This window comes from Indicator indicator, chromosome 4 (assembly GCF_027791375.1).
Source record: "Indicator indicator isolate 239-I01 chromosome 4, UM_Iind_1.1, whole genome shotgun sequence".
Classification (NCBI taxonomy): Eukaryota; Metazoa; Chordata; class Aves; order Piciformes; family Indicatoridae; genus Indicator; species Indicator indicator.
The window spans coordinates 23787712-23815317 of NC_072013.1; the positions used below are offsets into that span (position 1 = coordinate 23787712).

The window sequence follows — 27606 nt, forward strand, 5'->3', positions numbered from 1 at the left end:
AGGTAATAGTAGACACATTAATTAATTACAAAAAGAGGTGACTAGGCAACTTTTTTTTTTTTTAAATCTTGAGTCATACAGGGATATGTTTCAGGTTTTCCTAATAGTTTTGTGTGGTTGTTTGGGTTTTTTGTTGTTGTTGTTGTTGTTTTGTTTTACTTAATTTTAGTATACTGAGGTATTTGGTATGTTTTCTGGAAATTAGGAAAGATTCCATGTGCTTAAAACAGAGCCTTTTTCACGATCCTCTATTTGAGATAAATATTTGATGAGAGATCTTTCTTCAAAATGAAGAAAAACTGAGAGAAACTAACAGCTGTGGCATGGCTTTGCCTGTTAATGTTAATCCTAGAACTTCAAGTTAAGTTAGCCAGTTAACCTGGTCTCTCTTCACCAGAACAAAAGTTTCCCACCAGGGCACAAGCTTTAATTCATGGAGAACCACACAGTTTAAATGCACCGTTGAAACAAATTTTCCTTTCTGCTATGAATGCTAAGTCATGATTTACAGGAAAGGAGATAGTATCAAATAGAGACTTTGCTGGTCTAGTGTGGCTACTTATTATGTAGTGAATATACCTTATTCCTCACATTTGAGTGCGTTCTTGTATCATAGCTGTTTATGCACATCTTTGGCAATGAAGATTCCCCATTACCCGCCTATCCTGAACAACAGCAAAAATCCTTTGAGGTTCGTCATAGTTAATAAGGTAATTCCTTCAGTGTGAGAATTGCTCTCTTCACTCTTAGGAATACATTAGAATGTTAATGTATCTGGATCAATATGCCCCACTAAACAGCTAAACAGAATTTCAATTAGTGGCTCAGGCTGCTTGGTTACCATGGCAAACACAGTAGGAAATTCATGCCAAAGTTTGGAAAACAAGATACACAAAAGAAAACTTGTAATCTGAAGTAAAGCCTTTGGAGAGCAAATGCAATTGTTTATCATTTAAGAGAGTCTATTTTCCAAAGAATACTGTTTTGCCTGATAAAATAGGATTTTAAATCTTAATTGTGAGTTTTGAGTTTGTACACAAAGTAGGCAATATTCATAAGCAGAGAAGAGTGACATTCTTTGTCGACTTGCCCTCTAACTGTAAGGGCATTGAATGAATACAATAGCCTCTTGGAGACAGATAAATTACTTAAGTACTGTAATCAAGGCTGACATATTTTCAGTGTGCTGTTTCTTGTTTAACAGATGTGACCAGCATAGTCTCTCTTTAGATATATTGGTTTGCCTATGTTAATGATTATATATATGCTAGATCATACATTTATGATTTCTTTATATTTAGTGGTCTGTGTTCATGGAATTTTTTGAGTTGGAAAAGACCCTTAAGATGGAGTGAAACCATTAGCCCAACACTGCCAAGTCTACCACTAAACCACGTCCCTGTGTCACAATGATGTATATTAAATGTATTTTTAATTATTTATATTTAATTTGCTTTCCCACAGTTGTTGGACTTAAAGCCTGCTAGCACTAAGAAAGATCTATGTTGGTATTTTAACAGAGTGATTTTCAATTTGATAGGTTCCCTCTTTGAACCATACGTGAACACAGTATTAACTATCACAATCCTATCAGTATATTGCAGCAAAATCTGATACCACCTATGACTTGTACAATTTTCCATAGGTGTGGTTGCATGCACATCATAGTTATTTTTCTCTTTCTGAACATAAGTTAATACGTGTATTTACATACGTGTTTGTCAAAATCTCATCCCGTAGAAGGGAAGCTGTTACATAGAAATGTCAATTTGTGGCTTGAGAGAGACACTACTTATAAAAACTCCCTGAAGATCTGGGCTGGATCTGAATAGCTGGGCATTTGTGTGCACCTACCCTTAACATGTGACTTAACCTCATTACTTTATGCATTGCATAATCTGGATTGGAGATAGTCAGAGGCTAAGGGAAAGCAGTTTAGGTTATTGAGAAACCACATTTGATTTACCTCTGCCTTTATAGCACATGGTGTCTTGGGAAGGAAAGCTTGGTAACTAGGAAATTACATTACTGCAACACAAAGTGTTGGAGTGATGGAACAAGCCATTTAGTATTAGCCTGAAATGGTGCTCTGAGTTTTGAGTGTAGAGGCTGATCTATTACAGATAGTAACTGTTATACTGAACTATGGGTTCATCTCTGCTTTTTGCCAGCCTCTTCAGAAAGGGCTTACTGATTACTTCATAATTAAAACAAAGAACTTGAAAACATTTGGAAGATTAACTCAAAGGAAAGCAAGAACTTGGAGGCAACAGGAAGTGATGAAGGATGTGCCACAGTGAACGAAAATTTAAATAGCTTTCATCATATTAGGTTTAACATATGGTAATGTGTAGTTCTGTGCTAGATTTGTAACTTCAGAAAAAAAAGTGTGTCAGCGGTTAGGGCTGGGCCAGCCACTAAATGAGTGACAGATACTCTCTTTTTAACTCCTTTCCCCTCCCAAAGAGTAGGAGAAAGGGAATAAGGGAAGAGAGACTTAGCACTGGAAAATAAGCCTTAAAACTACTTTAAGGAAAATAATGATAAAATTAAATATATACAAACCCAACATTGAAACCAACCCTTGTGATGACAAGTAGTCATAGTCACCACCATATCTGTGACAGAAGTCACAGACTGGACTCAGTGGCAGACAGGAACTGGATTTAGGAGCTGGATTCTGGAACTGGATTCAGGGAATTGTGGATCAGGATTGAAGGCAGAACAGACAGTCCTCCTTGAGTTCTGGCTGTTGAGGAAGAGAAAGAAGCAAGCTTGACCCTCGTGATCTGTCAGCTTTATACAGAATGTAAGATACTTGGAATGGAATACCTCATTGGTCCGTTTAGGGTCACCTGAACTGTTTGCTCCTCTTGGCAGGTTACTCTGAACCCCCAATGTAGTACACAAGATTTAGCAGTGACCTTGTCCTGCATACCAGTCCTTGGTACTAACTTTAAATGAGTGTTACCACTACGAGAAGCAGACACTATGAAAACATGCTGTTAATTTCAGAAAGTGCAGTTACTTAGAGACCTAGCTGGAAAGTAAAAATCACTGTACAGAATCAGTCCTGTTCATCTCAAACCAAGACAAGGAGAAAAGCAGAAATCGAAGGTGGATTGTTTTTACTGACTGTCAAAGCAAGAGGTGATGGTAAGAAACTTGGGAGATGCAATTATGCTAGGTGAATGAGCAGGAGTGTTCTCACTAATGTTTCAGTGTTGCACATTGGAGGAAAATACTTTAGACATCTTGGAACCACTATACAAAAAGATGAGAGGATTGCTGTAGAGGACTTAACTGATCAATACTTAAATCCTATTTTTCCTTTATTGTAAAAAATGGAATGGAGAAGGATATTAGAAACAAGAATGGTGTGAATTGTGTTGCACTGTATAAATCAGTAGATCCATCTAACAGTGTTCATACAGGTTAAAAAAAAAAGATTATTACAAAGAGATTCAGAGAAGTGGTGAAAATCATGATAGCTGAAAACATCCATGGAAACACTGGGAAATATTGGACTGCTTATTTTAGTAAGTAATATGAGTGCTGTATGTATAAGGAATGTTAAACATCATTGTCTCTTTCTGGGAATAGATATTTGGTAAAATCAGAGGGGAATGAAATTCAAAACTTCTGGGTTTTTTTCCACATGTTTGACTTTATCAAGTGTGTTACTTCAGTCATCTAAATAACTAATGAACAGAAATTTGGTCTTAAAATCTGGAAATACTTGCAGTTCCATGAAGGAACATAATGCAACAAAAATCATGTAAAGAGTTGTTCAACTTCTCTAATTGCAGTTTAAATTATTTACTCAAAGAACTCTAGCATGGACAGCAATCCATTAGTGCAGCTAACTTCTTGAACTTACTTCTGGAACATACATCTGCTGAAGAAATAGTATTGGACTAAAATGTCTTGAATTTGTGGTCCAGTTCTGCAGTCCATGATTATGAATATGCAGGTCGTGCTAAATTGCAGCACAGCCTTCTGTTATGTCAGCCACTCTTATGAGTTTTTTTTAATCATCAACAAACTTGCTGAGATTACATTCCATTCCTTCATCCAGGTCTTTGATGAATATGTTTAACAAGGCTGGTCCCAGTACTGACCTGTGGGGAACACCACTAGCCACAGGTCTCCCATTAGACCCTACACCATTGATCGCAACCTTCTGTGCTCTGTCATTCAGCCAGTTCTCAAACCACCTCACTGTCCACTGATCTAACCCACACTTCCTAAGCTTACCTATAAGGAAGTTATGGGAGGCAGTGGACAGGCTGGAGAGTTGAGCAAAAGTGAACCTCATGAAGTTCAACAAGGGCAAGTGTGAAGGCCTGCACCTGGGGAGGAATAACCCCATGCATCAGTACAGGTTAGGAGTTGACCTGCTGCAGAGCAGTTCCATAGAGAAGAACTTGGGAGCGCTGCTGGTGGACAGCAGGTTAACCATGGGTCAGGAATGTGCCCTCATGGCCAAGAAGGCTGATGGTATTATGGGGTGTGTTAAGAAGAGGTAGGCCAGTAGGTTGAGTGAGGTTCTTCCCCTCTGCTCTGTTCTGATGAGGGCACACCTGGAGCTTTTGGGCTCCCCAGTTCAAGAGACAGGGAAACACTGAAGAGGGTCAAATGGAGGGCTACAAAGATGTTCTCTTAGAAGGGGAGGTTGAGAAGGCTGGGGCTCTTTAGTCTGGAAGAGAGAAGACTGAGAAGGGATGTTATAAATGCTTATAAATAAAAGGTGGAGGTCATTAGGATGGGGCTGGTCTCTTTTCAGTGGTGCTCAGTGATAGGACAAGATGCAACAGGTACAAGCTAGAATACATGAGGTTTCACTTGAACTTAAGGAAAAAAAATATTTTGAAGTTGATGGAGCACTGGACCAGGCTGCCCAGAGGGGTTATGGAGTCTCCTTCTCTGGGGACTTTCAAAACCCACCCGGATGCCTTCCTGTGCAACCTGATCTAGGCTTATCTACATTAGCAGGAGGGTTAGACTAGATGATCTCTAGAGGTCCCTTTTAACCCCTACTACTCTGTAAATTTTTGAAGTATGTATGTGCCATGGCTTGTTAAGTCTGTCTTAATTTTTAATCCAGTGAGGAAGAAACCAGTATAAAAATGTGACCTCTCACCCGTGGTTTATTAATAGCCCAGAGAGATAATTGTTTTGAACTTGAAACTACACAGGGAGACCTTTTTCTTACGTATGTCCTTAAAATGAGCTGAGTAGGGGGAGAAGAGGAGGAAGGTGTCTGCATTGCATGCTGAACATACAAGATTCTGAGTTTGGTTTCTGTTGGAGAGATTTTTGTCCAGCAGGCTGAGCTACAGTTGAGCCCAAATTCTGTACACTAACCACTGGGAAGAGACAATAATACTGATATCACACTTTTATTCCTTTCTTCCTATTAAAAAGGAGAGAGGGGGAGGAAAAAAAAAAGGCAGCTAATTACTTAAACCAAAATAGATTCTCTTAATTCAGTTCACGTCTGTTGGGAGTGTGTGATACAGTGGCTGTGTTCAGAGTTGTTTGAGTTTAATCAGCCTGTTTACAGATTCAGGTGTGGCCAAATGCATAGCATTGAAGCCAAAGTCTCACTTTTATATGTGAATTGATCGTACATTAACTGGCACCCATAATAAAGTGAACTTTGAAATAAGAAACTCTGGAATGCTGTATTTGTCAGCCATTCTTCAGCATGGGTTTCTAAGTGATTGTTTAGATGCTCAACAAGTTAAATCTCTTGTGCTCTTTCTCTATCATAATAAAACAGTGTTTTGAATAGTGATTTAAAGAATTGGAGTGCTTCTAGGAAGGAAAAGGACAGATTTTCTTCTGCAGAGAAAACAAAAATTAACTTTATTAAATATGCAGAAACTAACACCTTTTGTTTGAAAAGTTAATGGCATGTCACTTCCCTGAAGTTTCAGTGATTTGATTATATTGCAGCTGAAGACTGCTTGAGTTATTTGGAGTGATTCTAATCCACTTCCTGCAGTGAGCAGACTAGTTTCTTCTGGAGATGCTAAGCTCACAGACCTTGTCAGAAATGACCAGGACTTGCTCTGGAGAGCTTCACTGAGGATTGTGGAAAGTTCATTAGAACACTTTGAGGCTGACCCAGCTCTGTGAACAGCACTGTCACAAATTGTATGTTTTGGTCTTCCACTCAAAAGGAGCAGTGTCAGCATGGGTGAAAGTTTACCAGATGAGTAACACTGAATTTAAAGTGCTTTAAGTTTCTAAAGGAACAATTTGTGACTTGAGACCTCTGTTGGGTTGTGACAGATGAAGGCAGCAGCAATATTCTCTGGTATTTTTTTGTGTGGAGGGGCTCAACATCTTGTTTTAATTTCCCTTAACCTCCCTGGCCTACAGTAGTTCAAATGTGTTAACTTTCCTGTCCTATGTTAATGCCCTTTGCCCAGTCTTGCAGGAAATAAAACGTAAGTTTGATTTTCTTTGCAGTGAGTGGAGATTTGCAAACATAAAAGGATTTGTCTTTTATTGGGGAGTCCACTATGGAGTTTTGAACTCTTCTTAAAATGTCTGCTTTTTACACAGTTACTGGTAAGACTGGTGCTTTCACCTTAGGTAACTTCATATATTAATGTTCTTATCCATACTGGAACCAGATAAATATTTTGGTTTATAGTCTTATTAAAATTGAGTTGACAGTGTTATGGTAAGTTGTAAATCAGTCCTTTATACGTGCTCTTTATGGTGTTCACATCCACTTTCTTGGTCTTGTCAATTATATAATCATTGGTTTAGTTAATATCATGTAGATTTATTATAAACCAGTGCATGCTTTTTGCTTTGAGTGCTTGCAATAATTCTTCTGGACACAATATGATTATTTTGTTGGATGTTTCAGAAAACTAAAGCGATCTTTGCCTAAATGCGGGTTTATGTCCAGTTGTCTGGACTGGACCTTTTATCTTCATGTATTTGGTCATAGTTGTCTGCTGTATGAATAAAGGCCAAAATCTTGTTAAGTAATGCATTTCTCCTTTCAAAATTTATGTATGTCTTGTATGGCTCCAAGTGAAAGCTCAATCTAGACAGGAGAAGAATGTCAAATAGCTTCTCAAATTTTGAGGTGGCTTTGTACAAAATTGATCTTTAAGACTTTGTTATGGATGAATTGTGTGGAACATTTGAAAAAAATTTAGGTTAAATAAAATTACTTGGTGTCCCTGTTTTACTAACAGTGCTGTTCTTACACAGTATCTTAGAAACTGTCACATGCCTGAAGTGTTTCTGTTCAGCATTTAATCAAGTGCTTTGTAACTTAGGAAAAAACTGCAAAGATACAGGAACTCATTTATGAGGAACAGTGTTGTTCAGAAGAGTAAATGTTCTGTTGAGTGGAAATAAACTTTGAAATGCTTTTGTTGGGAATGGTTATAAATGCAAACTATTTTAGACATTGAGGCGATTCAAAATACATATTAGAAAAAGTACATCAGGAGATATGCCGCTGAAACCGAATTAATTACAACCATGTCTTGGAGATCAGGATCTTAAGATTTATGAAAGTAAAAGTGGCATGAATTGGGCATCTGCACTTTCTGGAGACTCCACAGAGAAAGGAATGTATGGAGAGGTACCTTAATGGAAAGTTTTTGAGGCAGTGTGTTAAAAGTAGAAGATTCTTTTCCATGCCTAATTCTTTTTGTTCCATTTTTTTAATTTTAGATTTTCAAAATTTGTTGTCCAGTGCAACTTTTGTCCCTTTCTTAGAGGTTTTCTTGCCTTCATTTCAAGAAGAATAAGGGAAAGTGAATGTATGTGCTTATTTTTTGTGTTAGTTCATACTTGCCCTTTTATTAATTGGCAACAAGTCCAGTATTAGTTGTGCTGGTTTGAGCGTTAAGCTGTTGGTGTTTCAGTTCAGGCAGTTGAAAGTCTAGCCAAATTTTAAAGCAAAACAGACAAATAATAATTTTCTTGAGGCTTGCAAATGTGACTTTTAACAAAAATCAGATGCGTTGAATGCAGTGTTGCAAAATAAAGACCTAAATTTTCTTTAGTGTTAATGGCTTTGCAAGGCTTAAGAGAAAGTTAAAACTGAGTGTGCAGACATAAAACAGCCATTATGCAACCCTTAAAGCTAAGCACATCATTTGAATATGGAAAAAGCAGCTCTTACTTAAGAAACTGTCCTTCCATTTTGGGAAACCTATAGTAGCTACATATAAAAAGGACAACTTTGCAAATGGTGGTTGTCTGCTGGATTTTTATAGCATCCTAAAGAGAATTTATAGATTTTTACAGTTTATAAGTGTTTCCAGAAGCTTTCCAACTATTTTATAAGTTTCTGGCACCTCCTACAGTGGCCCCGAATATGTGTTCTCTTGTACGCTACTTGAAAAGTTTGCGCTGTTGAATCTGAAGAGATCCTGGAACCTATGTAAGTTCTTGCCACACTGTAAACTTTATACCAAGAAACCTAGGGCCAGTAGTCAGCAGGCTGTCATCTTATGTGCAGTTGTATTTGTAGAAGCCACTTGATTGAGATATATCTGTATCGATATTAAGTAGAACTTTTGCCCTACATAAATGTTCATTATAGGGAAAGACAACAAACTTGTTCCTGTAGTTTTTTTTTCCTGTGTGAATTTCCTTTAAGACATAAATCAGACCTGTTAAGTGTGCTGGGAGTGGCAATGTTGATGCTGTTTTGGTTGATTGTAAGCTTAGGATCTCAGGGGCATTCCAGTTGGAAGGAACCTCTGTGAGTCTGTAGTCTAGTCTCCTGCCCAAAGCAGGGTGAGCTATGAGATCAGACCAACTTGAAGCAACAGTGAAGTAACTACAAATGATTCTGCTGCTAATATTAAGTCAGCTGTATTTGGGCTTAAACAAAACCCAAACCAAACAACAACAACAAAAAAACCAAAATCAAAATCCCCTCCTTTGATAATGATGTAATTAAAGGGATTTCCAGTGTAAAGTATCGAAGCCAGTATTTCTGGCAGGAACACTTGCATACAGAAATAATGAACAGAAAATTCTACAAAAGTGCCTGGGATAGTTCAGCTTTCTTGCTGTGGTTCCTCAGCTTTCCTTGTCCTTCAGATAGCGTTGCAGAGAAGACCAGCACAAATACGGAGGAAGAACAAACGAGCTGCAAGGGGCCTCCTGGTTTATGATTTTCCTTTCCTTAATACAGGGAGCAAGTCTGTTTTGGAAGTTTGTCTGGAATGCAAAGTGCTACAGCAAGGGTTACCTTGCCTTTCTTTTTTCCAGCTAGTTTTTAAAGAACATCTCTGAATTTTGATAAAGTTTACTTAGAAATAATTTTAAGAGCTGATTTCTAATGTTACCTGTACAGCATTATAACAAGCATGGCTTTCTCAAATTGTTCTGTTCATAGATCAGAGGCCATGAAATCTCTGGACAGCCAGGTATTGAGCTATCAAGTCACAGGTACTAAGTTGTTAATTCCAAGCTCCAGAAATGGTGAAGGAATATTTTTTTGGAAGTATCCCCTTGTGTTTCTTGGTGTCTTGTTTTATTTTGTGATAGAGTTCTACATACACAGCCAATCTGCAATCTGCTGTTCAAGATCAAGTAATTCTCTGAACAGAAGAGATTTTCTTAAGAGGCTTTTTGGAAGTAAAATTTTTATTTTGCCCTCACTTCCAGACTTAAAGACGAAATATTCTGTCTCAATCTTAGTTACAGCTATGACCTATTGAAAGCCAGTCTCCTGGCAAATGTGCTATTAAATACTATTATGTATCTAAAGAAAACATTTTTATGTCTACAGTTGAAGTTATGTGAGATAAATTAACTAATTTCCTTTCTGATCTTGGGTGTGTTTTTTAGTTTGGAAGGACATGTAGCATCTATGATACATTTCGTTCAACTAATATTTCAGAAAGCTGCAGATGTAAGTTAGGGAAAGGAAAGGTACAAGAAGAAATCACATCTGTCAAGGAGCATGATTAAATGCTGACTTGAAATAATGCGATTCTCTTAGTATGAAAGCTCTAAGTCTCAGATCAATAGTACATAATATCTGGCGAAGACTCATTATTTTTAATCTGGCTTTGACCATAGAACTGCATACAGCTAAAGAACCAAGATTATTGATGGCCATCCTAATCAGACATTAGAACCTGAAAACTTAAATATTAGCTTCAGACTGACATAACTGATTTTTTTATTTTTTCCCTTTCATTGTCTTCCTAATGTTTAAGTATTTTAAGCTGTGGTTAAGATGTTCCATTTGACTTCTGCTGTAAGTAAGGATTAAAGATGAATGGGCAACTGCTAAACTGTTAGATTATTTTATTTTTTCCTCCCTGCTCCAGAAGAGTGGGGATAATTTTTACTAAAATAGCATGCTGTGAGAGTTAGCTAACTGGGACCAGGTAGTTCCTCAAACAGTTACATGGTTCATATTTTGAGTATGAATTCATAAAAAATAACTAAATGGCAAAGTTGGATAATTTTGTTCAACTGTGTCAGTGACTTCAGATACATGTCATGAGATTCCTTTTGTTCTTGTTGCCTCATAGGCATTATTCCTTGTTCCTTTGCCCAAGGGATACTTGAGATACCACCTTATGTTGGACAGTGGTGAAGGTGCTAATACCAGAGTCTTGATTAGCTAAGATACATGCTTCAGTGACTTGCACAGATCCTTATTCAAACGGAAAATGGCATTGATTCTTAGCCTTGCATTTAGATGTCCCAACCTTCTTTCTTTTGTTATCACAAGAGTTGCTTTCATCATGAATCATGCACAATGGGGCAAGTTTCTCAAAGTGAACAGGTGGAAATTGCACTGACTATTTTTTTAGAAGAAAATCTTATGGGAACTGAGACCAGAAGCATGCATATCATTTGCCACCAGTTCAAGCAGAGGTGAGGGTGCCTGATCCTGTGTTTTTAACCTCCACATTCGGTAACACTTAATCCCAAGATCTTTCTATTTTCTTTCTCAGTACAAGACCATCCTTCTGAGAGGGAGGGCAGCTAAACAAAGAGTGTCATATCGCAGGATTCAACAGTTACGGACTTGGATCTCATGTAAAAGCTTTTTTCTGAGAATTGGATCTTCCACAGAATAGCAGTAGCAAACTGGCTTAGTGGTGAGCTAATGAAATGCTGATTCTCAGCATTCAATTTTATGAGTAAGCACTTTCCTTGTTCCTATCAAATCCAACAGCAACTGCGCAGAAGTAAAAATGTCTTCTATTTCTTACGCTCATTGACTTTACCCTGTCTTTCAAATACGAGAGATCAAGACCATGTGTGCTTGTGGATTTGACTTTTTTTTGCATGAGATCTCTATATAATAACTGAGAACACTACATGTTTTCATGTAAGAACAAGGCATGTTACCCCTGTCAGTGGAAGCCTGAGTAATTCTGGGTTTATTTATACTTCTTTTCAGTTCTGACAGATTGTCACTGCCATCTGGTTCCCAGAGAACAGCTAGAACAAGCACAGTGAAGTCTGTGCTTAGATTCAATTTATCAGACTTTCATGTCTTACTAGATCTGTTATCGCATAATACCAGAAGACAGGGAACTTCACTCACACCAAATTGTTGGACAACAAAACCAAAAGCTAGTGGTATAAAACCTTAACCAGACAAAAGAGAAAGTATAATTCCAGTCTGAAAATATCTGCCTCTTGATTCTTTGCTGCCTAAAACAATAGTGAGAATTTGGAAAGAGAAGAACCTCAGAATACCTGTATTTTTTGCTGACTGGGAGAGTCTGTGGCTCTCTGATTGTTCAGCATGATCCAGGCTGAGTTCTTTTTAAAAGGGATCTTATTAGGCATTGCGCCCTGCTGGAACTTCTGTCCAGAGGACACAATCCCAAGTCTCAAAGGTTACCCTCGTTAACCGTGAATCTCTTTGAGGTATGGAGGGATGCATCTATGTTTCTGTAGAATGGTCTTTCACATAGAAATGCTGCCTCAATTGTGAGAGGTATTCTTTGATATTGCTTATTTTGTAGTGACACAGGACAAGGGAATCTTGCGAAAAATAAGATAACTGCATGGCCTCTAGGATTTGATCTTTTAGCTTCAAATTACAGATTTGTATGTGTGTGTGAATGCTCCTTGGTAGGCACATCCCTTTGTCTATGACCTCCCAGTAGAGCTAGTGTATTCTATTTAAGTTCTCCTTGAAGAGGTATTGCTAATGTACTTTTTTTAGCTTATCATGAATCTCTGGGCTTTAGAGAATAACTTTTTAATCTGCTGACTTTAGAAGCTGGAATATATGATCTCATTTTTGAACTTTCAGCCAGGAGGCCATACACATTATTAGACTGGTTTATAGTATATGCTGCAAAACATAAGTATACCTTTAATAATGTTCCATATATATGCTTATCTGATACTTAAATTTATTTTACAAATGGTTCATCTGACGTGATTCATTGTGTGGCTAGTTACAGTTTTTCCCTACTGACAGGTCTGTTTTTTGTCTGTGTAGCTCCATGCACACGAAGGATTTGCTGCTCTTTAGACCTCATCCTTGAAGGTTTAATACAGTGGAGTAATTTTCTTTTAAGGGAAGCTTGTCTTTTCTCTCGAAGTTTGTTTTCTTACATTGCTGGCCTGATTTCCTCTGATTAAAACTACTGGAAAAGTATATATCGAGTTAGAATCTGAGTCTCAAATCACAGCTATGCCTTAGGTCTTTAACATTGTGGAGTATCAGCAGCTTTCTTATTCCAGATTCTGAACGTAGTAAATAGGCAGGTTGTTGTTGGTTTAGTTTTACGAAAAAGGTTGAACCTGGTGTATAATCTTGCATATTAAATGTTTGGGTTTTAATCTCTGGACGATGAAAGGTTGGGTTGTCTGTTCCAAAGTGATATGGGGATAAACAGGTTACACAACCGAGAGCGCATTTTAAATTGCTTTTCTATTATGATTCTTATGACACTTCAGTGCCAGATTTCAGCTGTTTATACTGAAGTTCCTGAGTTTTGTTAGCACTTTTGTCTGAGCTATATTTAAATTGTGTTCAGTGTCAGAAGCACAATTACTTTGTAGTTTAATGGATTAAAATGTAATTTGTGATCACAGTATCAGTATCCTGAGTCAGTGTTCCTAGAAAATGCTCACCCAGGATTTAGTTGTTTTTTTGTTTTGGTTTGTTAGTTTGGTTTTTTTTTTAATTTTTTTTTTTTATTTTCCAGTTATTGAGACCAATATCCTGTGTTTGCCTGTTATAAAGGGATACATTTACAGTACAAGAATTGGATGATTGAGAATATGATATTTTTAATCCAAATTCAGTTATACTCAATATTGAGAAAGCTGATGCTAGGAAAATAGAAGATACCTTGCCTCTGGGATGGAATGCCTCTTTTGGCAAGAGAAGCCTTTTGGGTATAGCTTAATCTGGAGGAATCACTGGACCCTTTATGGTTCTGAATGGTTGTTGTTGGTTTATCACGTGATATACTTGCAAAGGCTTGGGGAGGTATGGTGTTTAGAAAAGTTGAAAAACAAAAGTATTGTATGGAAAGATAACACCATTCATACAAAGCTGCTTTTTTAAAGTAGGGGGTTATGACTGCATAAATTTGTTGCTTAGTATAAACATTACTTGCAAATAGAACTGAGTATATGCAAAAATTGTGATAAACTGTCTTAATTCTGTTTGCTCTCTTTGCAGGCTGCGGACTTGAGTAAACCAATAGATAAAAGGATATACAAAGGAACACAACCTACATGCCATGACTTCAATCACTTAACAGCCACAGCAGAAAGTGTGTCTCTTCTAGTGGGCTTCTCTGCAGGCCAGGTCCAACTTATAGACCCGATTAAAAAAGAAACTAGCAAATTATTTAATGAGGAAGTAAGTAGAAATCTTAACATTGTTGCATGCAATGTATTTGTGATACTGAAGATCCTAGTTTCTCAAAGTTCTGTAGATGGCTCCATTTGCCTATACAGCTTATCATTCACTCACTGCCTTTGTTTTTCAGCTGTTTCATTGGCTTGGAACACCTACACAAAAATGTTAGTTGTGAAGGAGTCTTTTGGAGTTTAACATGAAAAAATAAGGCTTTATAGTTTAAGTAATACTGTAACTAGATTTAATGGCAGTTAACTGATGGAAAAAAGGGTCTACAAATCTAAATGTTGCTGCATATGCTCTCCAGTCAGTTGTTTCTGAGGCTTCTGGTTACGAAGGAAGAAGAAAACATTTAAGACCCCAATTTAATTCAAGGTGTTACAGTAGAAACTGCCTGTATCAAGGATTCCTAAAGGCTTGCTTGGGTAAGACTTAGGATATCAAGGTGAATAGTGCATAGAAAAAGCTACAGGTTTGTGAGGTCTTGGCCCTGTGATATTCCATACTCTCCATCTACTTTTTCTGTTGCTGTGCAATAAGGAAAGACAGAAGGGAGTACTATGGGGGAGACTAATGCAGAGTTACAAGAGCACTGGCTCTGATCATCTGCTAGTACTGGCATTCTTTAAAGTGTTAAGTGTCTGGATGATAACAAGGAAAGACAGCTGGTAATTTGTGTAACTTTTTACAGCATTTTCTGCAGAGGATAAGCTATAGGAATTTGCATGTTGTTAGGGAGGAGGATTGGGGGAGTTTGAGGTGATTCTTTGTGTCTTAATCCAGCTGCAGGTGAATAGTTGTGGGAGGGGAGGGTCATAGCAAAGACCTTTGCAGATGAAGTTAAGCTTGCTCAGCTTTCAAACTGAGCAACCATGTATTTCCCACCTCAGAGAGACGTGTTGCCTTGTTCTGGCTTTGTGCAAAGAGTGAAGTATTGTTCTCAGTGGGGATGTTTTATAATTAGAACTGTCTAATTCCTGCTCAGCTTTCTAAAAGTAGCTACATCCTGATCAGAAGAGGGGTGTTTTTCTTCATACCTAGCCTTTTCCCACCTGTTCTGTCTCTCTGCTTGTGATCAGGGGTAAACTGTTGCACAGAATACTCTGTTAGAAAACTCTGTAGAAGTAGTTGAAATTTTCATTATGGCATTGTCTAACACCCTTACCTCTGCAGTCTTTTCCCCAACCCCCTAAAAACCTAAAACCAGCTAAAAACACACAAAAAAACAAGAAGAAAAAAACCCTCAAACAAAAAAATCCCAAGCAAAAACAAAAAGTCAAACCAATCAAACCAACAACAAAAAAAAACCCCAAACCAAAAAAACCCAAAATGAAATCCACAACCCACCCAAAACAAACAAACTAACCAACCTCCCCACCCCCCCCAAAACAAAACCAAAAACCCCCCAAACAGTTTGTCATTCTTTGTCTTTGTCATTGGTCCAGCGTCACCACTGAAGGTGCTAGCCTTGATGTCGATAAGTTACTTGTGGAAATACAGCTCTGGTTTAATTTTCTATAATAATAGTGTCAGCATTACAAATGGCAGCCAGCAGAAAGATTATAGCTAATGTCACAGAGCAGTGTCCACTCTTGTAGCTGAACTATAGTTATTTTGAGGAAAAACTGCCACTGAAATGCATTTTACCTTTATGTAAGTATGTTTGCATGCCTTGACATTAAACTTTCTAGTGTCTACAGCATAAAGATGCATTGCAGGCTAAATGATGGAAGCACTGAAACCACTTCCATTGGACAGTATTTTTCTTTGTGATGTAAGCAGCATTTCTTCACTGTGGTGAGAATACATCCTTTGACAGTTTGGTGGAAATTAAATTAGATGATCTATGTTCTACAAAGCTGTAAGGTGTTAACAGAGAATAATTTGTTAATACAGAAGTGAGGGAAAGTAATACATAAAAAAACTCTGGCTGTAGATAAAGAATTGAGATAAAAAGAGTTTAATATAAATGAAATAAAATAATGCACTATTACCTTAGCAGCCTATTTGCAGAAAAAGTGTAGCAAAATGAAGAAAGCAACACCAGAAGCTCAGTGCTACCAAAACTACATGCACAGTAGGATAGCGCTAAATGACAAATTCTTGTTTCCTGCACTGATCTTTTCTGCAGTTACAACTGATTAACACTTTTATACATTCCTAACCTCTCAGTTACAGTATTTAAGTTTGCCCTGGACATTTTTGAAAGTTCTGGCTTCTATCTGAAAGCTATTTCGGTGAGCATTGATATTTAAGACAGTTCATTGGCTTCAAGGTCAAGGTGGGTTTTGAACACATTTATGCTTTAGATGGTATTTGAAAATAAGTCTTCATAAGCAGCTGGTGGTCTAAATGAGTGTTTACATATTTTGATAGATTTAATGATGGTGCTAGAGGTAATAGAATACACCACCCATCCTGTAAGTGATTTGGTAGGTTGCACAGCCCACATCTCTGTTTTGACTATCACCTGTGGTAAAGCAGTCAGGATAGCACTTAATCGTATGAAATAACTTTACCTGTTACAACACAAAAGATTGTGTTGAACTTAAAATGTAACAGTCTTAATGCAGTCTAACTTGTTACTCTTCCTTAAAAAAAAAAAAAAAATCTCTTGATACAGAAGACAGTAGGGACTTGAAAGGCTGAGGCAAGTGATTCTATGCAGCTTGTGGCAGCCTGCTTAAATCAATGTCTGTCAACAGTGGTATTCCTTCTAGCTGTGTCAGAATTAAATTAGTGATATTTTTCTTTTTCCCAAAACCAGCCAAGAATACCTCACAGATTTGTTGTTTCCAGGTGGTAATTAGTTATTCTCAAGCTAGTAAATTTGTTTCTTTCATTTTTAATTATTTTTTAAACTTAAACCAAAGCCTTAAGCTGCCTTTTTTTCTTTCCCTATTGAACTTTTTTTCCTACCTATGTTGTCAAAGCTCTTTGTCGGACTCTGCATATTCCATGATTGCCTCATTTTTTCACTACTTTGGGGCCTGTGCCTATAATTTTGTCCCTTGAAGCTTGTTCAAAACATGGCTGTCAAGATAATCTTGGATTGTGTCCTCACTGGTGAGTGAATTTCCTTCACTTGCTATTCTTTCACCAACCTGAACACCTTATCCCAGCTAGTCTGCTGATTTGCTTGATACTAGGTTTGTTCTTGTAATGCATCTGCCAGTCATACTGACTTCAGGTCTTGTTTTGTTGTGCTGCAGAAGTGTATGAACCCACTTGAAAGCTTTTAAAACTTCAGAAAGTCATAACTTCAGAGTTTTTGTCTTCCTGCTGAATTTAAAGCTCTGCTGGTTGAGTAGGGAAGGAACTGTAGTTACTTGCTATCATTTTAAAGTCTCTCTGCATCTTTTCTCTGAGTTAATCTGTACTCATTGCAGATTACAATTGTCTGTTTTGTTCATAGCCTCCTTGAAGAAAAGATAAGGTTTACAGGATTTCTGTGCAATATTTAAGATCATGTAGCCCAACATAATGATCAGCTTAAAATACCCTTTTTTGTATAATAGTTGAGCAACTGCTCCTACTGTGTAAGAGGTTGTATGTCAGGTAGAACTGCTCTAGTAGAGGAGAGCAAGAAATTTTGCTTTGTTACCATATTAGCAGCAGTTTCATAATGAGAAGAATATTGCCAGTAGCAAGCAGCTAGACTCACGTTCGCTGTCCGTATTCTCATGGTGTGTACTAGGTAACTTTCATCGTTGCTGAGATATCAATGAACACATGTCAAGCTATTTAAAATATCACAACAGAAGTTAAGAATATGTTAAAGCTACAGCATTTGAGGAAGAGTTCTGTACTGGATTTGACTGAGCTGTAGTTAATACTCCCCAGAACATCTTCCATAGGGCTGTGTTTTGCAGTGATGTGCTGGGTACTGATAACACACCAATGTTTTTGGCTGCTGCTGAGCCAAGCAGCAAGGTTGTGCTTTTCCAGCATTTTCCCCCAACAGTAGGCTGAGGGATGGGCAGGATCTTGGGAGAGGACCCAAACTGGTCAAAGGAGTATTCCATACCATATGATGTTATCTTAGAGGTAAAAGCTAAGTGAAAGAAGGAATTGTGGGGGGCATTTGTTAATGCCATCTGTCCTCCAGAGGAACCACTATGTGTATTGAAGCCCTGATTCTTGGGGAGTGACTAAACATCATCTGCCAATGGGAAATAGAGAATAAGATCTTTGCTTACTCTTGCTTCCTCTTGTGGCCTTTGCTTTGCTTTTCATCTTATTAAATTGCTTCTGTCTTGATGCAGAGGCCTTTAGTTATTTTCCCTCTCCCCTGTCCATCTAAAAGGGGGAGTGATAGAGCGGCTTTGGTGGGCATATGGCCCCCAGCCAGGGCTGAACCACCACAAGTTGCTAGATGAAGTTACATCTCTCAGCTCTCAAGTACAAAATGGCTAATTTAATCAATGATAAATGACAGAGTAGAAGCTTCCTGCTCTCTGAGGTTGGCAGCAGCAAATGTATGATTGAATATGACCAGATGCTGCTTTCCAGTGGTAGTTACAGGTACAGAAATGGGTAATAGTCAATGTACTATCCATTAGTTTGGGGGGGGTTGTTTGTGATGAACAGCGTAGCAAGGTTTTTTTCTTCTTATCCCAGCTTTTTGTAACTTATTTTGGTATTTCCTTAGGATCTTTGTATTTGCATTCTTGTTTTTTATGTAGTTCAGCACTCCTTTCAGCCTCTAATCAATCTGGGCCAAATACAAATATTGGTTGTGCATATCTCTCAGCTCATAAAGCATTGAAGAAATGTTTGTTTAATGTGTGTGCGTGTGTTCCTTATTTTGCAGTGATGGGCTCTATTAAAATATTCTTCTTTAAAGGAAATTTCTTAATCATGTGGCAGCTGACAGTACTGGCAGGTCCTTGGCTAATGAATGAAAAGGGGAGGGGTTTCCAAGGTGAAGAGTATGTGGGGCTTTGTGAATTCACTGAACCATGTGCACTTAACTACGAACTTTGCAGCCACATATTAACAGGGTCACACTATTGCTTTTGCTCCCTGAATCAGTAAAAGCTGGTGGAGGCTCATAAAGCCTTTGTTTTGTTTTGTTGTGTTGTTTTGTTTTGTTTTTAAGGGGATAGATTTTTTTTTTTGTGTTTTCAGATAAAACCTGAGTCTAAACTTATTGTTGTTGATTTGTAGCCTGTTTGCCGTGTAGTACAGATAAGTAACTGCCTTTTATCCATTTAGCTTATTCTGTGTTTTGTTGACTGTTTCCCTTTCATGTTCTTCAACCTACACAGCAAAAAATAAACCTAAGAATACTGCCTTTAGATTCCTAAAAACAGATTGGCTTGATTTTGAAGTATGTTCTTTGTGGAATGTGACTGCACCATAATAATAACCTTTGGTAGCACTTTGTCTAAAAATAACTTCCTTTTTACTGCCTGATAAGATGATAAGTTTTTGCAGATACAGTAATGTAGTTGCTCTCTAGAAAGTTGAGTTCACTTTGTCAAGTATTGTTCCCCATCCCCCCCGAAAGCTCAGATTTACAGTTAATCATTAAAACTTGAATTTTCAGACTTTCTGATATGTATCTTCTTTGTTTTTCACAGAGACTAATAGACAAGTCCAGAGTAACCTGTGTAAAATGGGTACCAGGTTCGGAAAGCCTTTTCCTAGTAGCTCATTCGAGTGGCAATATGTACTTGTATAACGTGGAGCACACTTGTGGTACCACAGCCCCGCACTACCAGCTTCTTAAACAAGGAGAAAGTTTTGCAGTTCACACTTGCAAGAGTAAATCCACAAGAAACCCTCTGCTTAAATGGACAGTAGGTGAGGGTGCCCTGAATGAGTTTGCCTTTTCCCCAGATGGGAAGTTCTTGGCGTGTGTGAGCCAGGATGGTTTTCTTCGTGTGTTTAACTTTGATTCGGTGGAATTGCATGGTACAATGAAAAGCTACTTTGGAGGACTGCTCTGTGTGTGTTGGAGTCCTGATGGGAAATACATAGTGACAGGTGGAGAGGATGACTTGGTAACAGTTTGGTCTTTCGTGGACTGTCGAGTAATAGCAAGAGGCCACGGACATAAATCGTGGGTCAGTGTTGTTGCGTTTGATCCATATACCACTAGTGTAGAAGAGAGTGACCCGATGGAATTTAGCGGAAGTGATGAGGATTTTCAAGACCTTCATTTTGGCAGAGATCGAGCAAATAGTACGCAATCTAGGCTATCCAAAAGGAACTCTACAGACAGTCGTCCAGTAAGTGTTACATATAGATTTGGTTCAGTAGGCCAGGACACACAGCTCTGTTTGTGGGATCTTACAGAAGATATCCTTTTCCCCCACCAACCTCTCTCAAGAGCAAGGACACATACAAATGTCATGAATGCCACAAGTCCACCTGCTGGAAGTGGTGGAACTAACCCAGGAAGTAATGGAAACAGTATCACAACACCTGGAAACTCTGTACCCCCTCCTCTTCCACGGTCAAACAGCCTTCCACACTCTGCAGTCTCAAATGCTGGCAGTAAAAGCAGTGTCATGGATGGTGCCATTGCTTCTGGTGTTAGTAAATTTGCAACCTTATCGCTACACGATCGGAAGGAAAGACACCATGAAAAAGATCACAAGAGAAATCATAGCATGGGACATATATCTAGCAAGAGCAGTGACAAACTGAACCTAGTTACTAAAACCAAAACGGACCCAGCTAAAACTTTGGGAACACCTCTCTGTCCCCGAATGGAAGATGTTCCCTTGTTAGAGCCTCTTATCTGTAAAAAGATAGCACATGAAAGACTGACTGTGTTAATTTTTCTTGAAGACTGTATAGTCACTGCTTGTCAGGAGGGATTTATTTGCACATGGGCAAGGCCTGGTAAAGTGGTAAGTTTTAATCCTTAATGCTGCATCAAAGAACTAGAACTCTGAATAGGTAGTTTTCTTGAAATATAAATGAATGTTGAATATAAAATTTCTTTATGCTTAATGTAAAAAAAAAAAAAAATCCTCAGAGCCATACTTTTGGATACTGCATGCCATATTTCTGAATGATTTGAAGTGTCTTGGATACAATCATTAAGTATAGTTGCCTTCCAGCAGAAGAAATAAATACTGTGCATCTAAACTATTGATCGGTGTTCTTATACTTAAACATAACCATGATATGGTGACAGCTATTTATGTAAAAATGGAAGTTAAAACCTGTCAATCACTAAATAATTATAATCCTTCTAATGTTTTATACAAGATACAGCACTCCCAATGAGAGTGGCTTATGAAAAGCTGCCTCTTTTAAGTCTAATGAGAAATGTCAGTCTCTGAAAAAAATGAAAACCGAAGTGTTTTATTTCTCCATACTTTTCTGTGGTGGCCTGCCATTAATGTAAAACCACTTCTTATTAAAACATCAACCATTTTGTGCACAGAGTTGTGAGCCCTTTACTGACTGTAGTTTATGCTCTTGAAACTGAATCACTAATATCAAGGAAATCTTATCCAGGTCTTGATTTATGTATTTAAGTTAGGGAAAATCATGCAAGCTTTCTCAAGTAGTTTCAGTGTTATGTTACTGTCAGTTTAGTTAGCCAATTTCATCACAACAAGCTTGTGCTTTTTGATTGCATCTGGTCTATTAGTTGAACCTTCATTAAAATATATTACTAGCTTTAAATCTTGTTGTTAAGAACACAGATAAAACTTTATTTTCCTTCTGTCCAATGTATAGCAAGCTAAATTCTGAATGAAGCTTAATGTGCTGATTATTTTATTAAAAAGTACTTTGTGCTACAATAGCTTTGTTTACAAGCAACATTTTAAAGGAATACAGCTATAAAAGCATTACTAGAGCTGATCTAGAAAGATGGGCCATTATTTTTTGTGAAAATTTCTGAAAAGGCACAGGTTATCAGCCAATATTCAGGTAGTACCTGAATATTGCCACATTGGGCAATGTAAATGAAAATGTGATATCCATTAGTTTTAACCACTTGGTTCATAAATATGAGTTTTGAAGTGGAGATACTATTTATATCTATATACCAAATCCTCCTTGCTATAAACTTTAAAGTAAAACTCAGTTTATTTTAAGTTTCTTTGAGATGGAATTAAATTTCACGGCACAGATATATGTAAAGAGCTACATCCGCTCTGCATCTTAATGCATATTTTTAAAGGTTTAAAAATGCTAAACCCTGTTCTTGGAAGAAGGGAGGAGGGTGTTACCAGAAGTATTTTTCTTCTTAAGAAATACAGATACAGCATTAATGAAAAAAAAAAACAACCCAATATTTAAAAAAAGGAACACCCCCTCCCCAAAACACTAAACTATTAAAATGTCTGTCCTAAATTGAAATACTTAAGCAGTTTTCACTTCCATGACTCCGTATAATTCATGTGTCTTATGAATTAACTTTATACTCATAGAGCAGTGCCTCAGATTTTTATCATTACCTATATTTTATTTTTGTCCTAAAAATTCCGGTAGGTACCACTAAATACTACACTGTTAAATTTATTTTCAGTGGCTGAAGTGGGTTTTGTTAGACTGGGTATAACTTAAATATTTCTGTGTATTGACTTTGATTTGGAATGTGACATTTCAAATATTTCAGAGATAAAGTATGCAGTACCAAAAATCAGGATTTATGTATTGGCCAATATGGAAAACTTTAATTACAGGTAAGTAAGTTTCATGCTAAAGTTATCACTTTCAAATTAATATATTGCACACTGATGTAAATGCCATATTGTTTAAGAAGTATTTACTTAGACATTTTCAAATGAATTTGTTTTTCTGTTTCACTTGCATTTCTAGTGAGCTCACTCTACTGGTAAAATCTAAATTTTGATGGCATGTTTACAGGGCTTTGGTAGGAAAATATTTGTGCCAGAAGGACGTTTCAAGCATCCTTTTTGTTTATAGGAAAGCACTTAATAATTTTATTTAATGAAAATTGTCAAAGTATAAAATACTCATGGTGATGTCTTTCTTACTGGGTTATATACCATTCATTTCTGTTTTGCCAGCTGTTCTATCCTTAGCTATCCTGTTACTCTGGGGTTTAAAGCTGCTATTTCTAGTCTTCCCTTTGAAATATGGGTCCCCAAGTGATCTTAAAACTCCGTCACTTCTTTTCTCTGCCAACTCTAGAGTGAAAGCCTCTGAATCTTGCTGCTTCTTCCATCATTGCCTCAAAAGGCCTTCATTAAATTCATGCCACTGCCAGCCTAAGGAAAGAATTGGATGGAAAACTGAAGCAGGCTTGCAGTGTCTAACACAATTTCCACTGAGCCAGTGCTACTTTCCCTTTAATTTTTAATAGCCATCAAAACATGCTCTGGATAATGGGACACTGTGTGAAAAGTTCTCTTCATTTTTCTGGTTGGGCTGGTGCTGCCTTTAGTGAAAAACAATCCAGAAGTGTCTCTTTAGCCGTGATCCTTATGACAGCTGATAGGCTGCACAGTGCTTACAGTGTCCTGACTGTTTATGAATTTTCCAAATCACTACTTCAGTGTATCATCATACCTTGAGCTTCCTCACTGGATATGTACCGTTCTTGCATTGCACTTCCAGAACCATTATACTAATTCCCAGTCAGCCTGAGGTGAAGTGAATGGCAAAATCCAATTAAAATCAAGTTGAACAAGGCTCAGGATTCATTAGATTCAATTTTTTACTCTTGTTTTTTGTTAGCCTGGTTTTGTGGAAGAAATTTCAGGGTGGTGAAAAAAATAGCTTGCCTTAACAAGAGTATGAACTTTCTTTTCCACATGGTGACAATTAGCTGTTGCCTCTCCTCACTGTCTTTCCCAGACCCTGATGGGTAACGTAAATGGGATCATAGACCACTTTGTGTTAATCTGGAAATACAGGAAAATAATTTGAGGAAACCAAGGTAAACTTCCTGTGCTACATTTATGGCTACTTCAAACTGAATTACAGGACCTGCAGAAGCAATTCCAAAAAAACCCCAAACCAAGCCACAAAACCCAATGACCTCCTCTACCCCCTTTCAAAAAAACCAAAGTGGTACCTGGATATGCAAAACAAGTTTTCTCTGAACTTAGTGGAAAGAGAAACTATCTACATGATTTCTGTGTTTGACTTCAGAATTAGGTGTTCACCTTTTTGTACAGTGACTCCATTTTACCCATATGAAAGTTGCTGATTAGTGGTTTCCTTTGTAAGAAAGCTCAAGGTAAGATTGGCTAGAAGTATGAAGAGGTGAAATGGCAGTGTATAACCTAGCAAGATAAACATGCTACCATTTTGTAAAACAAATGCACATGAATTTATTTATTTGACTTATTGTACAGGAAGACTTAAATTATAACATCCTTGAATTTTCTGGTTAACTACAATTGTAGTACAGTATCATGTTTTAGTATGACTTCTGTTGTAGTGAAAGTACTTAAACATTCATGTAGTATATTTGAGTGAGATGAGCAGCTATACATACTAATTCTTCCTCAATGGAAAGGAGCATTTCATCATTACAATTGAAGTTCAATTGCTGGTATTTAAGTACTATCAAATAGATTTCTTTCGACGTGATACGGTATCTGTATAAACTTCAGGGATGATTATAGTAAAACTGAAACACAGCTATATGACTTCAGGTTACCATGCTAAAATTTGAAGCTTTCTGTATTGTGCATAATAGCAAAGTTGCACAGAGCATACCCACATTATCAGGGTGAACTTAAACCTAGTACACTGGTGAGATATTTATAGCAAGGTATGTGTGCTTGCGCGCGTGCGTGTGTGAGGAGGTGTGACTAGCGGCTCCAGTAAAGCCAGGAGAGATCATAACCCTGTTAAAGGCTTTATGATAAGGATGTCTGGATTAGGAAATAACATGACTTTTACTAAACACTTTTTAGAAAACTCGTGTTCTGAATTATCACCTCTTAAAATTTGATTATGTACTTGGAATGACTGTATATGTCTGCCCCTTTAACAACATAAAGCTACTAAATTAGTATTTAAAATGCTGGCCTGCTTATGTTATGATAATAAAACTTGTCAGTTAATTTACTGTTAATTTACATGTAAAGATTAAATATTTTTTCTGCATTTTATGAATTCTGTATACTGGAGTTTGTTAAAGATTGACATGTTAGGTGATACTGTACAAAATTGTATTGACTGCCTTTTAGTGAAAAACAAAAGTAAAATTCATATGTATTTCCTTTTTACACTTCCATCTAATTTCTTGACAACTTGAATAAATTTCATAGAGCCTTTCTAACATGAACTATTGTTAATTTAACTGTTGCAATAATTAAGCTTTAAGAAGTATTGTCGGTATATTTATAATTTTAAGAAGATCATGTTTGTTTCATACTGCTTATTTTTAGCTGTTCTATTGTCACTGTTACAGCTGAAGAACTTTACTAAATACTTGACATTACAAAATAACTTGCTGGGGTTGTCCTCTGTATACCGATGTTAAATAAAAATGTGTGATTGAACTGTAAACGTAGATAACTTTCAATAGTCCTTTCCACATTTGAGTTTTAATTTATCTTGCAGTCCTTAGGTGGTCTTATGCTATTGCTCTGTACTGAGCAAATGGCCACAATGACAGCTGTTAGCTTGACATATTTTAAAGTAAGAAGTTGACTGCATCCTGTAGCCTGCTCTGAGTGAATGTTTCACTTCATCTCAAGATGATGCATACGTTTTGATCTTCAGATATTGTTGATAAGGTCATGTCTCATGGTATTTTTTTTTTTTTTTTTTTTAGGACTAGAGTAATATGAAATAGAATACTTGTCAAACCACTTATTATACTCAGATTCAGTAAACATGGACACGAATGTATCTATCTAGATGCTCTCTGCTTACCTATCAAATAGGAGCTGGGGCAGAGCATTGTTCCTTCTAGGACTCTACAGGAGCTCTTTCCTCTGTGGACTCTGGTGCAGGGCATTTATTCCAGCTTTAGATCCTGATGCTTACCTGATGAACGCTGAATTTGCAGCCCTGAAGATATGGCTGACTCAGAAGATTGAAGCATTTTCTCTCTAGAAGACCTGTGGCTAGTCTAGAACTGAACTCTTCTGCACTTTAAAATAGTGTAAAACTTTGACTGCTAAATTTCTTGGAACCAATTTAGGCAAAAGAATTAAGACAGTGCCCTTTCATCTTAGTGGACTAGGGATTGTGTCACCCTTGCAGCAGTGGTTCTGTGTTACCTGATAAAGGGGCCAAGCAACTGATACTGACTAAGGTTCTTGAAATGCACTTCAGGTCAATTTCAGTGAAAAAGGTAGATACTAGCACTATGTTTGTCTCCTAGCTTTAGTCTACATCTTTCTTATGTGAACTTGAGAACTTTCTGGTACTTCAGAAGGTATTGATTGACCACTATGATTGGCAACATATTTGTGTATTTAAGAACTGGTGCCAGTGGAGGAACAGAATGAAATCCATCCTGAAAGTTCTGGGAACATCCTGTCACGTTGAATGATGCAAGAACTGGTAGGTCAAACCAGTTTTCTCAACAGTCACTGTGAGCATGAAACAAATCTAACTTCCACAAGTTCTGTGGTCAGTACTCTGGCAAAAGATGTCTTGGAACATGTAATTTTGCACAAACTTCTCAGCAAAATAACTTGCATGATCCCATTATTTTCTGGTTTTTGAAGTTGAATTTTTAGGTGGGTGCTGATCATCCTCATCAAACTCATTATGCTCATTTCTTACCCTGCTTAAGACCATGCTTATTTTACAACTGACCCAAGTGTGGCTGCCTTAAGTCATATGCTTTTACCTGAGGTTTTCCTGGTTTATCTCATTTTCTTTTATTTTCTAATCTGAAAATTTTAAACTTTACTGATTTTTGAGGAAGTTAGAAAACTAACTGTTCCTAAGCATGTGAGCCCTTACTACCTAAATGAAGCTTAAGGTTGTGTTTCTTGAGCCATACCAGGTTTCTGTTGGCAAAAGCCTTTTCTGCTTTTCCCAACACACAAACAGTTGCATCTTACATTATTTCTTTCTTTTCTTGAACATGTATATCTTCCATTGCATAGTAGTCTTGAAGTAATCTTGCTCAATATCACTAGACAGCCTTCATTAGTCTTATTCTGATTTTCTGGCAGCCTTGACTTTGCTCATTGTGAATGAAAAGAAAAAAATGGTGATACACCTCTGCTAGAAGGAAGAACTCCTTCATGTACACAGAAGCTGCATGTCAAAATTCCTTGATATTACTACATGCTTTTACAAAACTTGGTGTCAAATAGCTTAAGCATTCATAGTTTTCTGTAACACTATTAGAACAAAGAAAAAAAAGTCAAGTGGAAAAAAAAATACACTTAAAACTGTTTCATGAACACATTGATTATGTCAAGATACATATTTTATTTCTTATACCCCCTAAATCCCATACAAAATATTTCTCTGTAGTATGTTATATCAGTGCTCAGCTTCCCTGAACATTCTCAGTTAATTAATTTTATTACTCCATTAGAAATGTTCTGATTTAGTAAGTATATGCAGTTCAGAGACACATGTTAATGCGGATTCATTTAAATAAGAAACTGTCATGCAAATCTTAAATCAGCTCATTTGACTAAAGAATTTTAAACAAATGTAAAAAACCTTGTTCTGTTTTGGCATATTCTTGTTGCTCAGACACTGTATTGGCCCATAGGCTTTTTTGTCAAGCAAAGGTCTCAGTCCAGAATCCTTTTTCCAATTACTGCAGGAATATCACAGTTCTGGACTGGAATAAACTACCCATGGAATATTCT

At 37.2% G+C, this 27606-nt stretch overlaps 1 protein-coding gene across 5 annotated transcripts in view; it reads left to right on the forward strand.

Annotated features, from left to right (window-relative positions):
• WDR20 (WD repeat domain 20) overlaps positions 1-25652 on the forward strand; it is a 41840-nt gene extending 16188 nt beyond the window's left edge. For 2 of the 5 annotated variants that reach the window (XM_054400021.1, XM_054400022.1), the window contains 2 exons: positions 13679-13861; positions 19447-20742. In XM_054400021.1, the coding sequence (XP_054255996.1) occupies positions 13679-13861; positions 19447-20742 (1479 nt within the window). Of the gene's footprint in view, positions 1-13678; positions 13862-19446; positions 20743-25643 lie in introns of those variants that run through there. The other 3 variants (XM_054400024.1, XM_054400025.1, XM_054400023.1) reach the window with 2 other exon arrangements.
• The last annotated feature ends 1954 nt before the right edge of the window (positions 25653-27606 follow it).